Source organism: Pleurodeles waltl, chromosome 9 (genome assembly GCF_031143425.1).
Source record: "Pleurodeles waltl isolate 20211129_DDA chromosome 9, aPleWal1.hap1.20221129, whole genome shotgun sequence".
Lineage (NCBI taxonomy): Eukaryota > Metazoa > Chordata > Amphibia > Caudata > Salamandridae > Pleurodeles > Pleurodeles waltl.
Genome location: NC_090448.1, coordinates 180,831,602 through 180,852,320, shown reverse-complemented (window position 1 = coordinate 180,852,320; position 20,719 = coordinate 180,831,602). Strand labels below are relative to the sequence as shown.

At 42.6% G+C, this 20,719-nt stretch overlaps 1 protein-coding gene across 4 annotated transcripts in view; it reads left to right on the top strand.

The window, feature by feature from the left end:
- The window catches only part of PTPRG (protein tyrosine phosphatase receptor type G), a 1,030,330-nt gene that overhangs the window by 922,418 nt on the left and 87,193 nt on the right, over window positions 1-20,719 (top strand). For all 4 annotated transcript variants that reach the window (XM_069206538.1, XM_069206537.1, XM_069206540.1 and 1 more), the window contains 4 exons: window positions 3,967-4,063; window positions 16,574-16,656; window positions 16,903-17,037; window positions 17,307-17,441. In XM_069206538.1, the coding sequence (XP_069062639.1) occupies window positions 3,967-4,063; window positions 16,574-16,656; window positions 16,903-17,037; window positions 17,307-17,441 (450 nt within the window). The remainder of the gene's footprint in view (window positions 1-3,966; window positions 4,064-16,573; window positions 16,657-16,902; window positions 17,038-17,306; window positions 17,442-20,719) is intronic.

The following is a 20,719-nucleotide window of genomic DNA, read 5'->3' as shown; positions in this document are numbered from 1 at the left end:
GTTACTTTCAGTGTTAGCCTAAACTTCACGGCTATGTGATTCACTGCCACTGTGTTTCAAGGTCTTCCAAGTTGTGATATTCAAACAAAAAAAACATCAACATGGATGTTTGTATACAAAAAAAGAATCCCTCTTGGGATTTGCAAGTGGAACAATGTAGAGCAATTGACAATAGAGCACCAAGTTCAGAATAAATTGACATTTTTTTTGACCCTGCATTGGAGTGTCTTTTGCACAACATCTGCATTTTGGATGAAGAAGATTGGAATCTGTGGTATGGATGCCACATAGCCACTTGACATGCAGCAAACCATTCTCCTTACCCCAGGCAGAGTTTACAGGGATGACAGATATCATCTTTTCCTGAGTGGGAGCATTTGAACAATGTGGTTATCAAGAGCCCTGGTTGGTAATTAAGCAGCAATAATCACATGATTCATTTGGAATTGCATGTCATTCGGCTGGCCTTCAAGGATTTTCTGCCTTCCATAAAAGTCAGGTCATTCCTGACAAAAAACATGACCGACATGTTGTCTTGCAATGAAGTTGAGTCCTGTGCCCTGTGTCAGGAAGCAAAGTCTTTTGCAGTAGCTGTAACCTCACAGGATCGCCCTGATGGTTAGTCATGTGACTGGGTCAGTCCATGTTGGATCAGACCAAGTCAGCAGATGTTGTCTTGTTGATACTGAGTGGCATCTGTATGGGGAGGTGGCACAGGGCACCTCTGATTTCTTCCCCCCAGTGCTGGTGAGTTCTCAGCCTATTGCACCTTGAGTTTTCTCCTCAAGAGTCCCTAGGAGATGTGCCCTGATTTTGGTGGGACTCTTTTCTCCTTAACACATTTTCTGCTCTGCTGCTAATCCAACAGACCTTATGAGATCAGGCATGACCAGGCTTTGCTCTTTTTGGAAGCCCTGGACTCAGCCTGGAGAGTTTAACCTTTGAGCTCTCGTATCACATACTACACCATCTGCGTTGTCTGCCATTTAGAGAGGATCTGCTGTTCCAAGTAATAAGCACAATAGTGCATTCAAACCCCCACAACCTACACCTTGATGCATGAGATTGAATGAAACTTTGGCTGGCACCTCTCACAGAAGATCAAAACATCCATGTGCCTTTAAACAGTCCATTGTCTCCTCTTACCTCTTGGTGTGAGGGGAAGGTTGATCATCTGAAGACTAAGCTTTCTGATGTCTTGTTTGTTTTGCCTTTGCCCCGGCAAGGTTTTGTTGTTGACATTGGTAAACGTTACTTCTTAGTTTTGACAATCTTTTTTCACTTGCCTCATCGGTCCATTTTGTTCAAGTCATCAGTTGTGATGCATTATTTGAGGGGACTTTCACCTAATTTCCCCCCTTCTCCCTTTAGTGTGCTGTGGTGAAATCTGAATTTGGTCCCTGCTTATCTGATGTGTTATTTTTTTCAAGCCTCTGCATAGTTGAATCCTGGGGCTCTGAAGGCCTGGTTTCTCATTGCCATAATTTCTGCATGCTTAGTGAGAGTGTTACAGGTATTATTGTTCCAGCCTTTGTATGCTACCTTTTTTAGTGACAAGTTTGTGCTTTGGAAATGCTAATTTTTTCTTCAATGATGTGTCTTTTCTTTCTTTTCATCACACTCTGTGTTCTTCTCTCTACAACATACAAGGATGAGGAGTGCTGCACATGCTAGACCCTAAGTATGCCCTCAGTGTCAAGATTGAGTAGACAAAGGTTACTGAGTGGATGATCAGAGTTTCAGATTCGCTGATCAGAAGAAAAAGAATGTCCAGAAATGGACCTTAAGATGATGTGTTGTCTTTTTCCTCATATTGTTATACTTTGTCCAAGAATGGTCTCCTGAAGACCTTACGGACAATTATACTTTTGCTGAACTTGCTACTGCAGGCCTTGTTACATATGTTCCTCCTTTTGACCTCTGCTAGGTGGCATCATTAATATCCATCTGTACTTTCTCCAGGCATGATTCTATTGACTCCCAGTCCACTCTTCAGAACCTCCTCATTGTGGGGCATTACTTTGTTATTGCTTCACAAGGTGAGGAATCTCTGGTAAAAGCATTCACCTGGAAACAAAATCTCTTTCTGGGGGCTACTCGGTCTAATCACATCACTACCATACCTCCTCCCCATTGTGTGAAGTGGAGATTTGGGAGCCATAAGGCTTCAAGTTAAAACATGCACGCTATCAATATTTTCATTTTGTGAGTCATGCTTAATGTCTGAGCGTATGCAAAATGTAATTGAATCACCTAAATTCAGATTGCAGCGGTGACACCAATATAAGGCTTCTTGTCATCATGTCAAAAGGTGAGACAAAATTACATGGGGCCAGTGGTGCCACCTATTGGTCCAGAAAAGTCACTGTAAAGAGTTTCCTAGGTTCAATTTTGTGCCCAGGGAGAGTCAGAGGTGAATAATTTGTACTTCAATGGAGTATCAGAAAAAGTGTTTTTGACTGTAACATATTTCATTAGTCATGTCCCTCAATCCAGGGTAGGGCTGGCCGTTAGGTCACTGACATTTTCCTGGTGAGCTGAAGGCGATAGAGGGCTTCTTTTAGAGCCGGATTGGCCTTCAGGACCCAACAATGGACCCATTTTTTATTTGAACTTACACAGTCTTGGGGTAGTTTGAGCATTCTTGCCAGGGCTGATTTTGTTTTCCAGTCTGTCTTGTGTCATTCTGTGCCAGATTTAAGTATACAAAAAAGCAATGGATCTGGACTTCTTTAATTAATCTCAGCCACTAATAATTATTGGGGCCAGCCATGGACGTCAGTTCGCCAGAATGCCAGGGGTGGCGGAAGTGACATCACACAATATTTGACCTTCACTTCCGCATGCACACACATTCACAAAACAAGGTGAATTGTGCCCCAAGAGACATCCATAAGCATAAGGAGAAGCTATGGACGAGCTGCTGCTCTATTCCAGACACTGGTCTTGCCCCCCTGAGGCCAGGGGTCGCAAAGGAAGTGCCAGGGATCACATGGAGCAAGCCAGGGGTTGCAGCTGAGACCCCTAAATGACTTCCATAGGGACAAATTGCCAGACCATCTTTATTTTGCACATCATTCCACCTCAGTTTGGACCCAGCCTGCAAATTAGTCTTGACTCTGCTCCAATGGGAACAGTCCAGCCTAAAGTGCCAGGCCAGGTCCTTCCTGAACCAGAACACAAGTAGTCCAGAGCCACTTTCACCCTTTTTAGGGCTCGTCAGCCAAGTATAGCTTGGTTTCAGTGGCAGATCCATATCTAGGCATACCTGACAACTTAGTGCATCATATTGAAATATACAAAAAAGTGATTTATGGAATAATTGAATTAAACTCAGTCACTGGTAATAACTCTGGGCCGCATCCCAGTTCTTTGTTATTTTGCACACCATGCCACCACAGTTTAGACCCAGCTATATACAGTTCAGTCTTATCTGTGCTCTAATGGAAAAACCTCAAAGAGGACTAGGTGGGAAGGTCCAAGCCTTGGCATTATGTAGTTGAAATCTCATGAAAGTAGTCTTAATGATTTAAAATACTCCTTTTTTGCTCTATGCATTAAAACACGGAAACAGCCATTCTGTCATTTGCCTGCTTGCTCATCTCAGTGGAATTGATGCTTATTGACATACCTTCGCTGTTTTATTGGCACACCATACAAAACAGATTACTGCTTAATCAATAATTAGAATAGTGCTTGATCAATAATAATTCTGACATCTTGTAATTTACTATGTTGGCCTAATGAGCTTACTTATAAGAAATTATTCCTGGCTCTGAAATAGGTTGCTTGAGTCTATTTGATTTGTATCGCCTTCAAAATAAAGAATATTGCGAACAATTTGCTAGAAAAATTTGTTCAACGAAGACGTGGTAAACAAATTAAATTAGACTATAAAAATGAATACATTTGTATAATAATGAATTAGTATGTTTACCGCGATGTTTGCTCAATCTCTCTTAACAGGAAGTGCAGCGCTGTACAGCCGACATGAGCATCACAGCAGAACATTCCAATCATCCCGATAACAAGCACAAAAACAGATACATAAACATTGTCGCATGTAAGTAAACAAATATTAATAACTTTACAGAGTTCCAAAGAGAAATTACCTGAAAGCATGCCGATTAAGATATGTTCATGATTGTAGTCATTAAGCACTGTAGGGGAAATTACTGTACATATTAATCGAGATACATTTCAACAGATGGGTTACTATAAATTAAACTCTTTAGAACACAATGCTAACGGTATCCTCAGTGAGATTTTTAAGACAACACCGGAGGCTTCTATTAATATTCCTTATCTTGCTTTAATCAAAATAACCAACAAGTTATAACAAAATACTATACTTCCCAGAATCCTACGGGAAGTGAACAACCAAAATAAAAGGTGTAAACCATCAGAACTAGGCAGTGGCCACTAAAGTACCTTGACTGCATGCAGCCTGTCTTTCCTTGCTTCTTGCTCTTAATTTTGATATTTTGCTCACAGCTATATTCAGTTTCTACACGTGTGTCTGTCAATATCAAATGATTCCTATAGATGCTGGTTTATTCAGATATTTGTCTTGTAAGGCATTTGGTCTTTGTTTCAGTAATGCACAGTGTGATTCTAGCATATTTGACGAAACATTTTTATTCCCAAGTGCTCCCTTTGTCCCATTTCTGCACTCATCCTGCCCATGATTGTGTTTTTATTCCTATCAAACAATTCTTCAACTTGCACTTTTGCACAGGTATGTTGTGATCACTTCAGGTTAGCCAACACGCACAGAAAAGTTTTTAGCACACGTTTTCTACACCCCCTTAATGCCGCTCTAGTTGTGAAAGAACCAGTAGGAGCTCCACCGCTAGGGCAATGGAGCGTTTCCTCCCCCACATCCCCCCCCCACCAGCAGCTGCAAAACCCTTACAAGAAAACAATAAACTGCGTTTATTGTAATTTCTTGTAAATCGTTGGTGCCACAGCACTGAGGGGAAGTGCACAGCACTCCACCTCAGTGCGCATGTATGTTTGGCCGGCCGTGATGGGCCAAACATGCATACACACAGGGCTCTCTCAGCATGCATAGGCTCCCGGTCTGCCTGGGAGCGCCCTGGCTGGGCACTCCCAGCCTATCCTGATGCTGCTCTGAGCAGCGTCAGGATTGGCCTCAGGTCAGGATTGGAGCCTTCACTAAAGGAGCAGCGCGGTGGTGGCGGCTACGGTCCAGGTAAGTATTTTTTTTGTTTATTTTTATTTAATGTTTATTCCTCCCTCGCCGTCCCACCCCTTCAGCGCCCCCTGACTGGAAAGAACACTAGCCTCTGCCAGAGTTCGGCAGCTTATAAACCTGCCATCTGCATGCAGGCTTTGTATACAACAGTCCCACCTTAAGGGAAGTAGGCCTTCAGCAGCTCCCAACATCCTCTGGCAGAGAGGGACCACCTACTTCCACACTGCTGCTTTTTTTCTCTAATACAAGAAGGGTTTGTCAAAGTTAGCTGGAGGAAAGTGCTTCTATTCTCTCACACACATCCAGGGAAGTGTTACACATTTCTGCAGCTATTTAGTTTTCTTATCAGTATAGTCACAGTAAGGGTTCTGACAGAAGGGGTTGTTCATTTATTTTCATTTATATTCAGTTCTTCTAATCAGTTTCAGCCTTAACAAGTTTCAAATATGAGGAGAGTCATTTTTTTCACATAACAATGTTTTCATCCTATCAACAGTGGCATCTTTCGTTAAAACATACAGTGTTCTCTTATTGTAAAATATCTCTAACAATATGGAGTTCTCCATTTCACAAGCCTTGTCTAAAGCTGCATGTCCCTTCTACAGGATTCGGCAGCCTTGCCTTGACTCTGAACATAAAAGAACAACAAATATTTTTTTGCAGTGGTGGACACTGAGCCCATTTGACTTGCTGGGGCACTTGGTGTACAACTCATAAGGGTCTCATGAAATGTTTTTCCTTTTGTGTAAAAAGAAAATGCAATTAAGTGGTCAGCAAGCATGTGCCCTTGCCTTTGGAGAAGGATATTCCTTCTCTAAATTCATTGTGATGAGTCTCCATCCCCTCTGCTAAAGATAAAGAAGTCTGTAGTCTTGTTAAATGAAGTGAGAACGTCTAAACCAGGATTCAAATGTGTGGATATGACCAGTGCAGGGAGTCCTGCATATAACACCATTCACAAAAATAAGCATCAGCCACTGTACTTCGTGATGACTGTGCCTGGTCTAGATAGGTGAATGCTCAGACTTTTTTTTACCATTCACCTCTATAAAAGTCTTCAAACAAAAGCCCTTCAGCTTCACTATCTGCCTCTGTATTGGACATGTGTCCAGATTTAATTTGAGAGGTAATCCATTTCTTCATTCAAAAAATATCAAAGCATTACCATTTCCATGGAGCCTAGTGTGCCCAATTTGAAAGACATTATTGGGGAACGTTCTAGTCTCACATCTCCTGCAATACCCCAAGTCCTTGTTAAATGACCTATACGATCCTACAACTTACTTGGCAGGAAATTAAGGCAAAGCCAGTACCTTTATTTGGTTCTTTTTACATACTTGGAGAAATATTACAACCATTTTGTTGTCAGTTACCTGAGTGGAGGTAAAACTGTAGCCTGGGGAAGGTTGAGATCTCCTTGCATTGTTCATATTGTATACACATTTGTCTACAGATCAACATAATCTGCTGTAGATATTATTACCCATGTTGTCAAAAGTAACCCATTCAATTGAGTCTAAGCGATGGTTGTAGGATTGATTAAACATGGAATCTCAAATGTAAGCAACCCCTTCTTTGGTGGAAGAAGTGTTCAAATCCACTTGTTAAAGTATGGAAGTCTGTGATATTGCGGGGACTCATTCAGTTAAAGTCTCTGTTCCCGTCATCAAGGCTAATCCTCTCCACCTACTTTCCTCAGGTTGATGGATCTTTGACGCTGATGGAGGTTAAACAGAAGCTGTACATCACATTAGGTTATCATAACAATTTCTAGTCTGTCATTCAATAATGAAAGTTTGTTATGGGTAAAAGGGTTTTAACAATCAAATATTTTAGTAATTAATCTTTATTAAACTCAGAAGAGAAAATTAATTAATCTCAATCATTAGTTTTGCCAGAAATTAATAAACAAATAAGTATTCAATAAACCACAATAAAAGTGTTAAGCACATTCCAGAAGGGAAAGAATCCCAATTCTGGCCCCTCCAACTCCACTGGTACTTACTGCTAAGCTCTATGCAGCACCTGCAGTATAGTGCCTACTGCTGCCTCTGCCTCCTGGTTTCTGCTTCTTGACTGTTGACCCCTTCCTGGCTTATGGTTTCAGGCCCCCTGCCTCCCCTGTGCTCTTTTCTGCTCCCACTTAGGCCCCACCGCATCCTGCTGTTTTTTTCTCACTCTGACCCCCCCCCCAACTCCTCGCATCCCTTCCACTCCAGGACCAGTTTAATGGTGGTAGCTGTGCAACCCCATTGAGCAGGCCCCTCCAGCTCCCCTGGCACTTACTGCTAAGTGCTATATAGTGCCTTCAGTATAGTGCCTACTGCTGCCCCTGCCTCTTGGTTTCCTGACACTTCTGCCCCCTTCCTGGCATGTGGTTTCAGGCCCCCCACCTCCCCTGTGCTCTTCCTGCTCTTTTCTGACCCCTCTCAGGACCCCTGTGTCCTGCTATTTTTCCTGCTCTGCTTCCCCTCCTAGACACCCAGGACCTACTTAATGGCAGACACTGCAGAACCCAAGGCCCCTTGAGCTCCCATGGCACTTACTGCTAAGCACTAGATAGCGCCTGCAGTATAGTGACTACTGTTTCTCTGCCTCCTGGTTTCTGCCTCCTGCCTCTTCTGCCCCCTTCCTGGCAGGTGGTTTCATGCCCCTCTGCCTCCCCTACACTCTTCCTAGTCTATTCTTCCCCCACTCAGGCCCCCTGTGTCTTGCAGTTTTTCTCGCTCGGCTCCCCCTCATGGTCCTACCTAACGGTGACCACTGCAGGACCACACAGCAGGTGCGCTGCTGACACTCCAAAAGCATGCCTGTCAGCACATGGACCGTGCCCAGCGCCAGGACCCCTGGTCCTCCCACCATCTGCAGATATGCCGCAGACAAGCTCCTGGTCCTCAGCACTGGATGCCAAGACACTCACTGCTGCATGGCTTCCCCTGAGCTCGGCTGAAGGGCCTTTCATCTGCTGTCAATGCTGCTTCTCCTGCCTCATAGGACAACCCACACAGGACCCATCACCTCTACCTCCCAGAGGACCACCTCCAACCCGAAGCAGTTACCTTGCATCCTGCTCAATGCCCGCTCCTTCAGCAAACATGCCTCAAAGATCTTGGACCGCATCACCCCCCCTCACCCCAGATGTTTCCGTCATCCCTAAAACATGGTGCAATACCGCCTCTAACCCCCACATCGCCAACCCAGACAGACACAAGATGATACAACAGGACTGCCCCAAAAAGCATGGCAGAGGAATCGCAATAATTTTCAAGGAAACCATCCAATGCTACTGCCACGAACAACGAACCAACACCAGTCATGGAGCACCTTAAATTTCTACTACACATCGACTTCAAGACAACCATAAGGGCTACCCTCGCATGCAATCCACCAGGACCTCGACCAGCTTTGTGCAATGTCATCAGCAGCATCACTGCCCCCTTCGCCATCGACTCCCTCTACTGCACGCTGCTTGGGGAACTCAGTTTCCACATCGAGGACCTTAAAGACTCCAACTCCACACCCCTATTGGAGAACCTGAGCAACATCAGACTCACCCAATTAGTCTCCAAACCCACCAACGGAGCCTGACACACCCTCTACACCATCTTCCCCTCCAGTGACAGAATCAAATTCACTCATACCACTGAACTTCTCGGCCTGGATCAGTAAATGCGCTGACAAAGTCGTCCCTCTGACACCTGCAAAAGCCAACAGGACATAAGGACTAGTGAGCTGGTAGACCACAGAGCTTAGAACCACCAAGCGTAACTGTTTTTGACTCAAGAAATATTTGCACATATACAAGTGCCCCTCAGACAGAGCTGCATACAAATCAGCACTCAGACTATCACTGGTGCATCAAGGAGGTTAAAAAAAACAGCCATCACCAACTGCATCAATGCCACAATGAACCACACCAAGGAACTATTCAAGATCTTAAAGGAAGTCTCCAACCCGACTGCCACTGAAAGCACAGTACACCCCTCCAAACAGATCTGCTAATCACTATCCAACTGCTTCCACAGCAAGATTGCCAATATCTACATCTTAAACTCTCAGCCCACTTTGCCCGACCTGACAACCTCATCCAGCCGGCGAACCCTAGCCCAGCCTTAACCACCTGGTCTCCACTTGACATCCAGACCACTGCTACCATCATGTCCTCCATCCACTCCAGGGCAGCCACCGACTCCTGCCCCCACCATCTCTTCAACCATGAATCCATCATAATCAGAACTGAATTCACCAACCTCCTCAACGCTTCCATCTCAACAGCATCCTTCAAAGACAGATGGAAGCATACAGAGACCAGACTCCTCCTAAAGAAGCCCTCAGGTGACCCCCTGAGACCTCAAGAACTACTGGTCAATCTCCCTGCTTGCATCCCCAGCCAAAGTACTCGAGAAGGACATCAACCAACAGCACACCAACAACCTAGAATGGACCAACCTACTCGATGCATCACACTCAGTTTTCCAGGCCATCCATAGCACGGAGACCATGCTCATCGCTCAACAGATGACATCAGAACCCTCCTCGACCAAGGAAAAACAGTGGCTCTGATTCTTCTTAAGCTATCAGCAGCATTTGACACTGTCACCCACTGTATCCTTGTCGACAGACTCCACAACATTGACGTTTAACAACACAGCCTCAAGTGTATCACCGCTTTCCTTGCAGAACACAACCAGAGCATCTGCCTACCTCTGTTTGCATCCTCTCCCAAGAGCATCATAGGAGTGCCCCAAGGATCATTGCTCAGCCCCACACTGTTCAACACATACATGGTCCCCTCCCGCCCCCCTTTGCGGACATCACCAGAGCCCACAGACTCCACATCATCTCCTATGCCAGCGACACCCAGCTCGTCATCCAGCTCACCAAAGATCCCTCTAATGCCTAACCAACTTCTGCAACGCCATGACTGATGTAGCCGACTGGAAGAGAGACAGCTGCCTCAAATTGAACTCAGACAAAACCGAGGTACTGATCTTTGGAAAGCACACCTCTGCGTGGGACCACAGGTGGTGGCCAGAAGAACTTGGACCCACTCCCACACCGACTGACCACACTCACAACCTTCGCATAACCTTGGGCAGCCAACTGACCATGAAACAAGTCAACGCAGTCACCTCCTCCTTTTCCCTCACCCTCAGCATGCTCAGAAGGATCTTAACATGGATCCTACTAAACACCAGAAAGATTGTCGCACAAGCCCTCGTCACCAGCTATCTCGGCTATGGCAACACTCGTGACACCAGCATCCCCTCCTCAGAAGACTCCAGACAATAAAGAAAGTGACCGCCAGACTCATCCTGGACCTCCCCTGTGTAACCACATCACTCCTCAACTCAGGAAACCCCACTGACTCCCTGTCCAGAAAAGATTCCAGTTCAAAACACACACACATGCCTACAAAGCTCTCCACAAACTGGGACCGTTCTACATCAACCACCGACTGAACTTCCATCTTCCCTTGAGACACCTGCTCTCTTCCTCACTCCCCCTCACACAAGTCCCCCGCATCCATTGCACCCGCAGCAAGCTGCGCTTTTTCTTCATTGCTGCCAAAGCCTGGAATGACCGCCCCCTCCACTTCCGAACAGCACCCTCCCAGGCAGACTTCAGAAAGCAACTCAAGACCTCGCTTTTCGATGCAGACACAGCACCCTCAGTTCCCCAAGACCCCTAGAGGTGCTAGTGTTGCACTTTGCAAATGACTGATTGATTCTAGGCATGAGAATGGTAAATGTGTCTGTCCAGAAACCTGTAAGGAGTTCTAAATTCAAGAGAAATTATAAAGCTCTAGTATCAAACGTTGCCGCTACAATTCAATAATCTATCAAAGCAGAGCTTCCCAGAAAGAGAGGTTAAAAAAACTCGGTAGAGTCTCCAAGCCGCATATGGCATGAAAAGTAAGGGATGGGCAAAGTACAAGGAACACACGCAATTATGGAGAGGCAAAATTGATGTTTCAATGTCATGTTGCTTCTTCTTTCTTCAGTTCACCAATCAGCTTCCGATGCACCCATGGGAACGCTTTCACTACCTGTCTTCTCACAATAACACAATAAACCTCAGACAGCAACTTCTGAAACCAAACTTAAGTCTTATTGTGTAATTCTTTCATCTAAGTTCCCATAATTCATAATCTCATTGAAGACTGCATTCCTGAGTCTGAACTTTTCTATCCGTCTAAATAAAAAGTATGTTAATTAGCTAACAGTCTTTTTAGAAGTAGAAACATCTGTATACATGAGAAGAAAAACATTTTGCGCAACAACTGTTCTTCGTGATAAGCAGGTCTTTCAAAATGTCAAGATCAAGCCTCGTACTGTTTCTACAATTCTGTCAGTTTACTTAACTATAACATGGCAGTGTCTTGAAGTTTCAGGCTCAACACATTTAAGTACGGTTTCCTACTATGATTCTGTATTTTATGCACATTTTAAGCATAATTAGCTTTGAACATTATTCAGCATTATTTTTTACACGTTTAAAATGCTCCATCATCTGTAACTTGTGAATTTCCCCATGGTACCAAACCAATGCATCAGAATCTGGCTTGTCATTGTGAATATCTGGAGCATCTGTCTCCTCAATAGCATTAGTATAATGAGAATCTATTTTGTCAATCAAAAATCAACTTACTGACATCAAAGCCCCTACGTCTTAGCTTGGATGTCTGGGTGGGTGCAAGTCAATATTCATTTGGGGAGAACCTGCACAACTGAGCAATCAGTACAGCTGTAAACCCCCAGGAATGGATTAGGAGCCACTACAGATTACTTGAGTCTGCAAAACATAGCCTACTTTAGAATAATTCCCAGTGATCCTGCGGAGGCGAGACATCCGCAAGTAATACGTGCCATGGTAATTCCCTGTAGCAGTCTCATGTTTGCTGTCAATAGATTGCACAGTGCTGATTCCATTTTGTCAAAAACCTTCCGAGGAAGTTTACATGTTCAGTATCATAATCTAGTCCTGAACCACAGCATGTCTTTTGTGGCTACAAATGTTTCAGGTCAGTTTGGCTAACTCGAGGTATTTTGTCACAGGCTGAAAGCTTCATTTGAAACTTTCGGTTTCGGTCACATTCAGAGTTTACAATCTGTTTAGTCAGTGTGGAATAGATGGTCGTTGAAAGGGTATGTTGATCCAAGTTCGGATATTGTTATTTTTGTAAAATAAAATATACATTTTGGCATCCTTAGATAATCATGGTAAGACTTTAAAACCTTTAATTTCAGCCATTAATCCATATCGACTGAATATACTCGGTAGATAAGACTTGTTGGAGAACATATGCTGGTTGGTCATTTTCCTTTTGCTAATCTACCTATTCCTGAATAAAATCCTTTTTGAGATGTTAATTTACTCTTCCAACTCTCTGTTGCTTGGCCTGATAACATTTTGTAAGACAACAGCTTCTTATCTGCATATTCACAACACCAGTGTGTTTTGCTTCTATAGGAACAATTACTAATGACAGCTGATTTCTAATGTCCAAGATTTAGTATTTCCTATCTGATAGTTTTTCCTATGGGGCCTACTTAAATAGCTTTTGTAAAGAAATATAAATACCTTGAGAACTGTTGAATATCCATATTTTCCTGATCAAACCAAATTAGTTTTTTGTAGGTCCTTGAAGGCTAATGAAAATAAATCAAATTCCTAAAGAGGCTTTTCTTCATAATCTTTCATTTGTTTAAGTAAATCATATGCCCATGAGTATTCTCTGACTTTAGTCTTTTGGGGGTTAAATGGTTCTGAACCTTTGTGACGTGGCGTAGTTTCACTCGGGTCAGGAGTGTGTCTGAATGACATTCTGTGAACAGGTTATTGGACTAAAGACAGTAGTTTCCACAGGTTTTATTGCAAGCTACCTCTTCATATTTCTATTACAGTGGTCAATATGCGTCAGAGAAATGTAATACGAGTCTCTAGACTTGAAAACAAATTGCAGAATTCCCTAGCTAGGTAGAGTTGGAAAGTCCTGATATTTAAAATACGAGGTGGTTATTATCCCTTAGTTTACTTGTTCACACTTTTTCCCGTCCTTCCTATCCTGTAAGCAGCTTCTATATTTGCTAATACTTCAAGCAGTCTTAAAGAAGGTTCATATATCTTTCTTGGTTTCATTTTGGGACCATTTCTATTTCGCTTCATCATCCTTGAATGACTGTTATGCAAGAAAGTATGATAATTGCAAATTAGGGGGCATTGCTTGCTTGTTTGTTGGTGTTTGCCTTTCATCTATTGGTTGTTCACTTCCTACAGGATACTAGAAAGTGTAGTTTTTTTTTTTATACCCTGGCTGCTATTCGGATTCAAGCACAAAGGTTAAGCATAGTGCTCACCTTCCTCTCTCTAATAAAATCAGTGCTTCCCAACACTACCTGGTTAGGAAAATCCGCATTCTAGGCACATTTGTACTTAAACGTAACAAAAAAATATTTTGGTGCCAATTCTGAGATATGAGATCAATGTTGAACACCAGGCAACACATTATAAGTAGGGCTACCATAACACTTTGTAATATCGTGTTTTTGCAGTTCCTGTGAGTTGTTTGCAGCTGCACAGATATACACAACTATTTTTTACACATAATTTGTCTTATAGAAAAATAAGCGGTGCCTCAATTTGAACTTACCTTTCTACATTATGGTCTGCTTTTAACATGCCTCATTTTCAATGTCACTATCATTTATCCCTGATAAATGATAAATTGGTAAATTGTCCGTTTGATACTTTTGCTCTTCATGACACACTGACTAATTGATCTTGTTGGCAACTCCACAGCACTAACAGTTATCAAGATATCTGATAATTGATGTGTAATTACTGTCTAGGTTCTTATAATTATGCATTTCATCCTCTTAAACGTTCTTTCTAATCGTTTTCACATCTCTGAAGCTTTTGAGAAGTTCTATGCCATGGCCTATTACTATCACCCTAACTCTGCAGTTGATGGATTCCTAAGAAAGCACCCCAGGTCTTGTACCCACTATTGGTGTGAAAGGAGAGAGACGTGGGCTGCCTATCTCCATTGATTTATCAGACCAATCAAGTTCTAATTTAGTTGACAGAATCCGCAGTGTATTGATTCGATATATTGCCTTGAATTCATTATCTGGGCCACATCTACTCGTCAGTGTGTGATCTGTAATTATCTCTCTCTGCGCACTCTCCGCTTGCACATTCACCGTCCCAATTAGTACATGCGGTCTACACCCGGTATGTTTTTATTAGATTTTTTTTTCCATTATTGTTCTGTTTTTTTAAATATATTTCTGTTTTGCCTTGCCTAACGTAATGTTTCCTTTTCCGTTACACTTATGACACCAGTGTTTTTACTACTTTGCACTGTCTCTCTTCACGGGTGTTCTGTTTAGTCTGCTTTTTTGCCTGGTAAATGTAGATCATGTGATTGTCACCTTTAGTGATCCATTCAGTAAGTATTCATACATCAACTCTAGTGAGGTTATATGTTGCTTGCAAATAAACAATATTGAGTGACGTGGAAGTTCCTGGGAAATATCAAGTGTCCACCGTCAATTTAGTTTACAATTTGAAGAAAGGAAACCCTGAACAATGTTAATGTCCTAAATGGGCCTAGCAAGCTGAAATGATGCAGCATGGAAGCTTCCTCTGTAAGTTCCTTTTAGGGAAGCTGTGGCTTATACCTGGATTTGATGATGTGCCTCTTGTATTCCCCCACCCCCTATAGCTGTATATCACCACAGATATTGCCTGGCCTATTGTATAAGATGAAATCTGTTAATACGCTGGGTCTTGTAGTGATTTTCCTGGGAAGTGCCCATTCTAGCCAAAGTAGTTCTGTGATTGTTTTCATACTTTAAAAAAGTACACTAAATACGCACTACCAGGGGTGGCTTTCAGAAAGTAGTCATGGCAGTAGGCCTCACTGCAGAGTGGTAGGATGCTACAAACTATGCAGTATCTCAAAGCATGAGCCTGCATTTTACTGGTGTGGTGGGCTCTGTCTCTACAGCAAATGCATCGCAGGCATATACACACACTCACTCATTATCACTCACTTCTGTTTGACGTGTTGAAGCTCACCTTCTCTATTGTTTCAGTGGGATGGTCATCTCCATGAAGGCGATGCAGTCCCTGAATAATACCCAACACCCCCACCTTTCATAGATGCAGACATCTTCCCACCAGGCAGCCTGGAAGCCACAGTCTATCGCCCGTGGCGCGCAGTAGGCGTGGTTGCATTTAGGTGCTACACTTGCAGGTGTGCACATGTCCACCAGCTGCTGCAGCCTCGTGTCTAATTCAGAGCTCTGCTTGGTAATGCTCTTGGAGCATGATGTATGTAAATTTAGATTCTGCTGACATCTGCATACGTGCAGAGGACAATGAGAGACCGCTGGACATTCCAGTATTTATTTACATATATTAGAGAGTAATAGTCATAAAACTGGCTCCTTGAACACTACCATGAAGAATCAGATTGGTAAACACAGACTAAGTTTACAAATCGACTTATATTGTCAGGAAAAAAGCAGAGAAACTAATCTGTACTCGCAATTACCAGCTGATAGAAAAGGAGTCAAATGCCACAGGATAAAATTATTCAGGAGTGACGCTGTACTGCACACGTCCGTCTTGCAAGGACAGCTTCAGTTTCCCAATAGATAGTCGTTTCTGTGACCCAGGTCAAATGTAAAGCTACATTTAGACTGCAGAGAGTTAATTAATTTCATGATTTCAGGGGCGCTGATTAGCTAGCTATGTTCTTCAATCCTCCGACGTTTTCGTGATTGTTGATCGCCAGGTCCTTCCCCCCATCACGTATTTCGAAGTTAGATCAAGGCATGCATTATTTAAATAACACCTGCCAATCACACACTAATAGAATGATACCTTAAATGCAAGCACCATTAATAGCATCCTCCTTACACTTCCCCTCCTCACTTGAAGTCCCTCTTGTTACCTCACTTTGATTTCAGTACAAAACAATGTTGGGTTTATTTCGTGCTTCCTCAAGATAATTGGACAGGGCAAAGATTGCCTGTGCTGAATCATTCCAATGTAAGCATTCGCTTAATATACTCAGCGTTTGTCACCTGTGCCTTTGAAAGAACATCAGCTGTGTTCTCCGCTAAAGTTGTATGCCTGTCACTATAAATATATAGTGAAACTGGAGTACTGCAATCAAGGGTGATGATTCCACGAATTACAGAAAAGCAGAACGCCACACGTGTGTTTCTTTTTTAAGTCTGGCATTATTCCTAGCATGTGTAAAATACTGTGATAAGCACTTAATGCATACCATGCACGAAAATGTTTTGTAAGTTGTTTCTATATTTTGTTTCTTTATAGATGATCACAGTAGAGTAAAATTAAGACCCTTACCAGGAAAGGATTCAAAGCACAGTGATTTCATTAATGGCAATTATGTGGATGTAAGTCCGAAGCTATTTTTACGGTGCTGCTCTTTATTGCATGATCAATTTGTTTTCTAACTATAGAGTCCATTTTAGCTGAAAGAATGTTCCCTCTAACCCCCTCTGCCCAGCCTGCATGGTAAGCACAGTGACAGACCTGCATGCATTACAGTCTATTACGAGCATTCGTCCTGCTCTCTGTAAATTATTAATCGAGTTTGCCAAGAAATAGCTTTGGCCTTTGTGTCTCTGTTATCTTTGAAGGGATACAACAAAGCAAAAGCCTACATTGCCACCCAGGGACCCTTAAAGTCCACATTTGAAGACTTCTGGAGGATGGTTTGGGAACAAAACACTGGAATCATCGTCATGATCACAAACCTTGTGGAAAAGGGAAGGGTAAGTGCTTCTTCAAATGTGCCCTTTTACAGGTAATCTCGCCCAGGCAGCTTCTGCACTCTTTGTGATGGCTCTTAATGCAGGCATTACCGAGGTATGGGTACATGGCATTTCACTATGCATTCTAGCCTGCTATTACATCTCTCTGTAAAATGGTGTCAATTGAGGCCTGAATTGCTGAATGTACATTGGGCCTGCACTCTGCATCACTTCATGGCATTTAGATTGGAAATATTGCACACTGAATTATGCTGCCTTTTCTTTGATAGAGAAAATGTGATCAGTACTGGCCCACGGAGAACAGTGAAGAATATGGGAACGTAATTGTCACTCTGAAGAGCACAAAAGTACACGCATGCTACACAGTTCGCCGCTTTGCCATCAGGAATGTGAAAATGAAAAAGGTAAGCGATGCTGCGAAACATGAGGGCGAGTGTACTGTAACTGCTATTTAGCATGCAATGCTTATGAAAATATGCACGGACAAAATCTATAACAGAAATTAGTGAAACATAACATAGTTTCATTTAATCTGATAAACCTTCATGGGAGCAATCTTTTCAACAAAAGCGTGGCATAAAATGTGTGTACAAATGCAAGTGCCATAAACCTGCCTTCAGTCACTTTAACTAATTTTGCTTACAGCTGCAAAAGAGAGTTTACGTGGATTTTTTAAGTGTTTCAGACTAGATACGCAGGAAAGGTTTTGAACGTTAAAGAGATGGAAGGTAGACATTTTTTCAAGTGATGCACAGGGTTGGTTTTGACAATCTTTAAAAGTTAGAGCGCGTGTAAACGATTTCACAAGTAGTATATTGTGTACACAGATGGTCGGACAGGTCGAGCGTTACAGGTAATGTCGGAGAGCAATCTGATGTACGTTTTTTTCCCGACTTCCCTTCCTTTTCCTTCTTGATTTTACAGTGGATCATTCCATACCAGAGTAAAAAGTGAAAAGCGTAAATGGGTGAGCAAATGCTCTCTATAGGTAGGTCACAAACTCAACAAGTAATGGTACAGCTCCAAAACAATTGGAATAGCCACACATTAAAATAATAATAATGTTGCCATGGCACCGATAGCTTAATTTCTTAGGTGTATGTGCGCATTTAAAATGCTGTTGCTCGCAGTTTTGAGAGCCAGTAGTTCAAGTGAGCAAAAGTTTGAATGATGCACGATCAGACCTTTAGATGACCTAATCTCCTGTATCCAGGTGTATGGGAATTTACTTTATTATCTTTTTTAAACGTTAAAATGGCAAGACAACTAACGGTGTGACTCGGGATTATGACTAACCAAATCAAGCAGCATTAATTTACAGACTCAAGAATTAGTAAATGAGAAGTTAAGACAATGACAGTTTATAAACACAGAAATAGGTTACAAACATGATGAGGAAGGGAATTTTTACAGACTCTTGGATTAATCAATTTAAGGGCTTCCCCGGGCATTTGGGCTAGTGAAATGAGTTTACATGTTTAATCTTTCAATTAACTTGAAACTTGAGTAATTCACAGGTTTAGGAATAGCTTTTTAAAGCTCAGTAAAAACTGAAGCTTGCAGACTCTAGTATGGGTAGCTCATATGCTCAGGAATGTGTAGGGCAGTGCTTAATTTGTAAATAAAAACATGCCGGTGCCCAAAGCTCTTGTCTGAAACACACGGCTGCTGCAATTAAATGTGCGAGCACAGAATACTGAGGCAGAGTAATCCTGAAGCCATCTCCGGCCTCTTTAATCCATTTACAGGCACTCCCTACCCCTTCAGCTCACTCTTGCAGCTTTCTGATTTCTCACTCTTTGGCTTTTTTAATTTATCTCTTCCTCAGTCTTTCCCTCGTGTCGTTTGCTTACAGTAAATGCTGAGACAGAAAAATAAGTGCCGGCCCTCAAAAATAAGTGCCGGTGCTGCGCACTGGAAGCCACCGGATCAAACTAAGTGCTAGTGTAGGGATTTCAAGCACAGGAATGCATAGAACTAACAACTTCAGTCGGGGTAAATATACAAACACAGGCATGGGAGGGAAACAGACCCCAGAATGAAGGGCTCATAGGGTCAGATAGAAGTAGTTGAAAAAAAGTTATATGGCAATCTTTTGGACTGAAAACTTAAAAATAAGCGGGAATTCCATTGGAATTTCAAACCTACATTAAGGCCTGCTATCTGTTGCAATTGAATGTAAACAGCATGAATGCATCCAAGTGTACATGGGATAAAAATATATTATCAGTAGCTGCTCGCTGGCCTTGCTGCTCCTCTGTCCCTCGATGCTACAGGCACAGGCTCCCAACCTGCCCTGCGCCACTCCTGAGGTTGCTCAGAGCAGCGTCAGGATTGGCTGGGAGCACCCACATAGGGTGCTCCCAGGCAGACAGAGAGCCTGTGCAGGCTCTCTCCAGCCCAGCAACTGTGTTGCCAGGCTGGAGAGCGCCTACAGCGCATGTGTGTTTGGCCAGCCCGAGACGGCCGGCCAAACACACATGCCCTGTAAAGGTAAAGTGCTGAGCACTCCCCCTTAGTGCACATCACCCCCGTGGCCCTGCCCCTTTCAAAGAAAACAATAAAAAACAATTTTTATTATTGTTTTCTTTAAAAGGTTTTGCAGCTGCTGCTGCTGGCGGGGGGCGAACTCCTCTGCCCAAACCGAGGAGCCGCCAACGAATATTATGCAGATTGTGTCTTGCTAAATTGCATGTACTCTTGGTTCTTACATTAAAAGATCCTCGCAATGGTTCCCAAAGAGTGTTAGAGCAAAGGTCTTGTGTTTTTTTTTTTTTTTTTTTTTTTGTGGAAACAAAAAAAATATTAAACATGATTTTTCGCTGTGGTGTCAGGCAAACCAGGAATGGAGAAGCCAATCTACAGAGCAGCAACATTAGGGATGGGTGAGCTTCACTGATAGCACTCCAGCACAAGACCTTTCAGCAAGCTATTCATCCCTTAGTTTGGATAATTCATCCGCTGAGTTGACTGTGAAAACAATTGCTTATAAACTGAACGTTTTCTGTCCAATGTACTTTAAACTTAAGCCCTGTTGAGTTTGATATGATACAGCGTGTATGCCAGAGATGGCTCAGAAAATGGGCCAAGAATGACGCGGGATATGTGCAGGATGGCCACTTTACTGCCGTGCCAGATTTAGACCAGGGATTGCTGATATAATTATTCTTTCTTCGTACTCTTTACTTTTACTAAAGTTTCAGTGTTTTGATTCTCACAGTTTTCTTTAATATTTTACATTCGCCTTCCCTTTCTTCTTCTCTTTCCTGTTTTCTTCCTACTCTCCGATTTTCATTGTCTCACTCTCCTTATTGATTTTTTCTTTTATTGTTTAGTTCTTTTCATTCTTTCTATTTCTACTGTTGTTTCTTTTGTAGTCTTGCTTATTTTTCTTTTTTGCTTACTTCAGCTTTTCTTAATACCTTTTTTCATTTATTCCTGTTCTTTCATATTATTTCTTCATCAATTTTCCATCATGTGTTCCTTCAATTATCCCATTCTTTCTTTGATGTTGTGCTTTCCTTTTGTATTTTGTACATTATTCCTTTCTTTCTTTTCTTTTATTAGGGTCGAGCCTGCGACTGTATGTGGTAGCACATGCATCTCGCTTGCAAGACTCTGTTGTGTACAGTAAAGGGCTTGGAGAGCCTTCCTCTCGCTCACCATTTGTTGGCATGCATGG